This window comes from Quercus lobata, chromosome 8 (genome assembly GCF_001633185.2).
Source record: "Quercus lobata isolate SW786 chromosome 8, ValleyOak3.0 Primary Assembly, whole genome shotgun sequence".
NCBI classification, from domain to species: Eukaryota; Viridiplantae; Streptophyta; class Magnoliopsida; order Fagales; family Fagaceae; genus Quercus; species Quercus lobata.
The window spans coordinates 41,919,779-41,926,195 of record NC_044911.1 but is presented as its reverse complement, the minus strand read 5'-3'; the positions used below and the strand labels follow the sequence as shown (position 1 = coordinate 41,926,195).

The 6,417-nt window shown below is 32.5% G+C and overlaps 1 protein-coding gene across 1 annotated transcript; it reads right to left on the bottom strand.

Moving 5' to 3' along the window:
- Window positions 1–1,420: 1,420 nt before the first annotated feature.
- On the bottom strand, window positions 1,421–1,687 carry LOC115956890 (glycine-rich cell wall structural protein 1-like). Its single transcript, XM_031075161.1, has one exon. It carries the CDS (start codon window positions 1,685–1,687, stop codon window positions 1,421–1,423), a length of 267 nt encoding a protein of 88 aa, XP_030931021.1.
- Window positions 1,688–6,417: the final 4,730 nt, after the last annotated feature.

The window sequence follows — 6,417 nt, the reverse complement described above, 5'->3', positions numbered from 1 at the left end:
TTTAATTTTATGTGCCTCACATAACTAGTGCTCGTCCCCGAAGTCCGAGGTGCATCCTCGAAAATAACCTTGACAGCCTATTTAAATGAGATTTGGGAACCTCGTCCCCACAACAAACATGAGTGTTTTTCTCCTTCATCATGGGACTAGTTTTCCTTTTCTTTTGAGGTTAATACCCAATTTTTCCAAGTTGTGAGAGCTGGTTGCAAGCATTTTCCTCTCTTTTTTTAGGTTTTTTTTTTTTAGTATTACATAATCATTTCACACTGTTAGCCTTCGTCATCATTCATGTGGAGTAGAAGATTTGATTCTTTGAACTAAATCCGAGTTAATGAAAAAATCCAATCAAATCCTAAAACATGGGGATTCAATAAAAAAAAAAAACCCCAAACAAAACCTAACTCATTCGATCTTAAATTTGAATTGAGATAATTTATTCAAAAATATATATTTAAATAAAAACTTATTATAGGTTTAAGCATTATATGCCCCTCCTTGCATGCTTCTTTACCACTAATTTATAATCTATAATAAATATAAAATATAAGTAATTTGAATTTTGGTTAACTCATAATTTTGTACCGCATAAAACTTTTGATGCCTAAAAATAAACGCACACCAAAAAAAAAAAAAAGGAGGAAGAAGAAGAAGATGACAATCATATTATGTTAAATGTGCCTTGCATTGATTATTAGGTAGTTAATACTTAATACATACGGAACCCATTAGATAACATATAATAAGAATGCAAATCGTATGCAAATTAAAATCCCCTTCAGTAAAGCTGAATTTTTAAGCCACTTATAATATATCTTAATGGAACCCATTAGATATCGTTGCTAGAACCTAAGTTTTTCTTATCATTTTTAAAAACTTATACAAGGTTACTTGTCGGTTTCAAACATGGATGGCAGTCCCATTAGGAATTTAGGATGATGAAAGAGAAATTATCCAGAAATAAATTAAGAGTCATGTTATTAATAACCTCTCTCGTGCGTATTGATAAGAGACATATCCATTGATGAATGGATCGATATGCTTTATCTAAAAGACATGACTATTCAATAACAACCAACTAAAATATTCCTTCTCAACCAAAAAAAAACTAAAATATTAAAATAATTAACTCTTGATACATTAGTAAAGCAAATCTCATTCATCAAGTAGAATAATATATGTAAAAATGTATTATATTATTGTGCTCACCCATCACATTGTATACTAATATTACTTAATTACAAATTTGACTGAAGAACCAAAAAAGTCAAAGAGAAGATTCTCCTATACACATATCTTACATAAAGCAAAACTAAATATTGGGGCATATGACCACGTCAAACCCTCTTTTATTCTCTAAAGTAGAAAATAGAAAAGATATCATACATGCTTAGTAAATATGTGGGAGAAATATTGTTCCATGTCAACACCCACCTCCACCCCCACCCCCACCACCAACACCACCTCCTCCACCACCACAACCCCCACCACTACCTCCTCCACCACCAAAAATCCAACCCCGCCTGCCACAGCCACCACCACCCCCACCTGTACAAGCAAATATTACCATTGATATAATAGAGAGGGACATGATAATCATGCCCAACAAAAGTAGGCCACTCGAGCTCTCTACCACAACACCCGCATCATCTGCATGAGCACGAACTAGGGCAACAAAATCTCTCGCCATTTTGGGACCTCGTTCTCTCTTGCTTGGCTGTGGAAGTGTTACCATGTATATATATACACTCCTTTAACATTTCATTATTCATTATAAAAAATTTTAGGAATTCAGTACCGTATTGAAGTTTGCTTTTATATTTCTAGAGTTGCAAAAAAAAACATTACTTAAATTATATGATAACGACCACGAAATGACTTTTTAAAAAAATAATAATAAAATCCCCAAGAAACCAAGTCCAACCACCTTGAGTAAGAGTCATAAAAGAGAGTAGATTATATAAACATAACACGTCTCAAATTTCAAAAGAATACTGAGTTTTTTTTTTTTTTTTTCTCAAGATCTAACTTCAACGCAACACCATCTATTTCTTGAATTTTTTTTTCCCAATTCCTTTCCAGTTATTGGAACTATCAATGAAATTTAATTAACTAAAACCGGCTGGAAGTTCAAAGTATTTCATTTGACCTGGCATATGCAACTCTATTCTGGTTTATTTATATGGGAAATGTTAACGAGTGCACTAAGAGCACTCGTTAAGAATCTAGTTAAAAAAAAAATTTATAAGAAAATAAAAAAAAAGCAATTAAAATGAATATCTTTTTCGGTAGTGAGATATGAGGAAAAATAAGACATGATTTTCCTACTAGAAAAACACAGCCGTATAAGCTTGGCACCTCAAACAAGGAAACTTGTCTGAGTTCCATGTGTTATGCTATATATATTGCTGTTGGTCAATGATACTTTTGCACTCATTTTTTTACATTTTCACATCAATTATTAATATTAATGTATAATTGTGGACAGTGGCAACTTTAGGAATTTTTTTCAGGGTGTTCCTTGAGTACGTGGTTTTCTTATCAAATATTTGTCCATAATTCTAGTAAAAGAATAAATAATAAACTATAAATTCATTTGAAATATTAATAAAATTATTAATTATTGTTGTTTAGTTGTTTCATTAATTTGTTTGTCTTTTATAAACTATAATTTGTTATATTATTGTTTCATTAATTATAAAATTATTAATTGTTGTTTAGCATAATATAATTTAATTTTTTGTCTTTTATAATGTATTGGTTAATTAAATTATTAATTATTATTTATTAGTTGCACTAGCACACACCCCATCTGCATTTACTTCCCCCAATTCAAATATCTCACCCCGACCCCATGCCCCCATCCACCCCCTCTATGGTTTTAGAAATCGGTACGGTAAAAGAACCTAAAAATGGATTGTTTATCGGTTTTTTTTCAGACCAAAGTCCGACCGGTGGTCAAACCAATGACATCATAAATAATTTAATTAATAAATAAATAATTATAAAATTAAATAAATAAGAATATAGCTACTAATATTTACTAAAAAAAGATATAAAATTTTAGAAGTATTTTCATGTTAAATTTAACTCAAATTAAAAGAAAAATAAATTATCATTTTTTTGGAGGAAGAAAAAGAAGTTAACCTAAACAAACTACCAAAAAATAGGTTATGGTTTTAAAGTTTTATAATCATATATAATTTTCAGTATTTTAACAAAACCATTATTTTATTTAAAAATATTTATATATGTTAATATAATTTCACATCTAAATATTTCTTCTAAAAAAATTGTATTTATTATAAAAATATATTGTGCTTGTCTTGAATATTGCAATAACCTTACCAGTGTATGAAGTGCAAATAATTCAAATTCTTTGCCTTTTTTTTTTTTTGAGAAACAAATTATTTGCCTTTGATTGACCACTCAAACCCACGTAAGCCATATCACAAACGTATTTCTCATAAAAAAAAAATAATAAATAAAGTGAACTGCCTCTCCCACCAAACCATCAATGTGGCCAAAGTATATCCATCCACATTTATACCAAACATTTTAAAAAGATTGTCCTCTTCTCTCCTTATCTAAAAAGTCTAAACAAATTGCTCAAATCTCTCTCTCACCCTGAAGAAGAAGCAGCGGCAGATAAATGACAAATCCACAGGCAGCAGCTCAGGTCATCTTATCCAGGAAATTCTGCATATTCGAAGTTCCTTTGAGTCTTGTTCTTTTCAGCACATAGGTAGAGACTTCAATCTAGTTGCACAAGAGTTAGCCCAACATGCTTGCAGGACTGAAAGTTCCCTGCTATGGAAGGATGTTACCCCTCCTTTTATTTCGTTGTTAATTCAATCAGATGTACTTTAGTGTTTAGTCTTTGGTTCTACTTCTGCAAATCCTTTGTATGATGTTCCTAATTTCTTTTAAGGGTAGTTAAATAAAAAAATTTAAAATTATTATATATAAATTTTTTTTTTTTTTAGGTCAGGGTGTTCCTGGGAGCACACCAAACGTAGCATCGCCACTGATTGTGGAGGTAAACAAATGTAAGAGGATATTTTACCGTTGCTATTTAGATCACAAAATTAATTTGAATAACATTTTAGAAGTGTTTATTATTTAGTGAAAAGTAAAATTTTATTCATTAAGAAAACATTAAAAGTTTACAACATTAGAAAGCACACTATACAGAAAAGGCAGACTTTCTTCTACCATGATTTACTCTGTGATTAAGCACATCTTTCAGAAACAACAGTAGAGATCCATAAACTCTGAAATTGGTGTAACGTGCGGTCCTTACCTAGAATTAGGAGTTGAGAAGGGAGAGAATGAAAAGAATATTAATAAATTAATAAATAAGACAAAAATAATAAACCAGTAACAATGTGATAATTTCATCACCGATTGGGATCTCTGGACCTCTGGCCTTCCCCACGTCCATGTTTGAATTAATTCCTGGGACACCTATATCCATTCCTGTTGTAGGCCCTCCCCACTTTCTTTGTCATTGCTATATAAAAGTCCATTTGGTAACAGATAATTTAACTGAAACTGAAAATTTTTTGCTGAAAGTAAAGTAAAAAAAAAGTTAAAAGCTAGTTAAATAGTACAATAGGATCCATAGATAGTACTAACAAATGCAATAAAACCCATAAATAGTACTAAAAAGAAACTAAAAACTCAAATAAGCTGAATTTTTCATCACATCCCAAAAAAACTCTTACACTGAAATATAAAAAAAAAAAAAAGTAAAATTTTATTGAAACTTTTGGATAGGAATTGTTAAGTGTTAAGAATGTAAAATAAAGAGAGAAGCAAAAACCAAAAAAAAAAAAAAAAGGTTTGGCCGGCTCGGCCTATGTTCACGAAAAAAAATCTTTTTTTTTTTTTGAGCATTCACTTCAGGTATCTAAAAAATATCTCATTTTACTATCCCAAAAGTTACTTTATCAATTATACTATACCATTTTAAAACACACCCAACATTCTAATTTTTATTTTCCTATACAATATATTAAAATAATATATCTACACTATAAAATATATTTCATTCTCTCTCTAATTTTGTCTCCCTTCCTCTCTCTCAACCACTCATCACCTCCATCACCACAGAGAAAACCCAATACCTCAACACAGAAACTCATCCCAAACCCCAAACAAACGTAGCACAGAAACTCATCCTAAACCCCAAACAACATATCCACCTCCCAAAGCCAAATCAACCCAACCATCAACAACACAACCACCCACCAATCCACCAAAAACTTTCCAATCACCACCCACCGATCTACCATCAATAACACAACCACCACCCAAACCCAAAACTTTCCAATCACCACCCACCAATCCACAAACCACGGCACCACTCCAATCCACCATCAACAACACAACCACCACCCACCAATACACCACCTCGGCACTGCCTCGATCTGCCACATCTGCCACCACATCAAACCCATGAGCTCCACCAACCCTTGAGACCCACGGCACCTTCATTCAAGGGAAGAGAGAAAGAGAAAAAGAGGTGAGAGAGAGATAGAAAGGGAAGAGAGTCTGCTTAGTGGAGGCGAGCACGGTAGGGTTCTGCTTCATCGACGACGACCAAGACACCAGGCCCACGCCGCCACACCACCTGACCCATGCCATGTGATCTAAGAGAGAAAACTGAGAAAGGCTTGGTACCGATTTACACAAAGAGGGACAAGAGAGAGAGGGTTGAATGAGAAAGAGATAATCAAAAACTAAGAAAAAGAGAGAAAGGAAAAACTGACACGAAAAGAGAGAAAAAGTAATATAATATCATTAATATGCTTACAATCTGGCTACAGTGTCATCATAAATTTACGATGGCACTGTAGCACAATTGTAAAAACTTTTACAATTAAGAGACTGGGTCATGGGGGTTTTGGGGGCCTTGATGCTAAAACATACCTACATATAGCATTTGCAAGACCCAATGTGAATGCTCTAAGTAGCTAAATCTTTACTTGGGCCTACAATATATATAGGTCTCTTGGACCATTACATATTAGATACATAAACTTAAAATTGGCTAAAAATCAAGTTTAAAATCAGATTACAGCTCATAATCAATCAAAAATGTGCCAAAATTTAAATAAATAAAAAATTGAAAATGTAGTCGAGCCCAAGATCCAAGTGTTGATCGGCACTTGGATGATCCCTACAACTGCCAATCAATAGAAAGAGGGACTTCTTAAGTGCCAATCGGCACTTGAATCCTCCAAGCACTAAATTTTTAATTTTTCTATCATTTTCTCCCTTCAAAATTAATTTTGATCAAACTTTTGAATTGAAAACCCTTTTTGGAGATCCCATGGAAATCCAAATTTCATCTCAAGATCACTCCTCCTCGATAAATAGATGGGACATTCACAGTGGTAGCTCTAGAAATTTTTT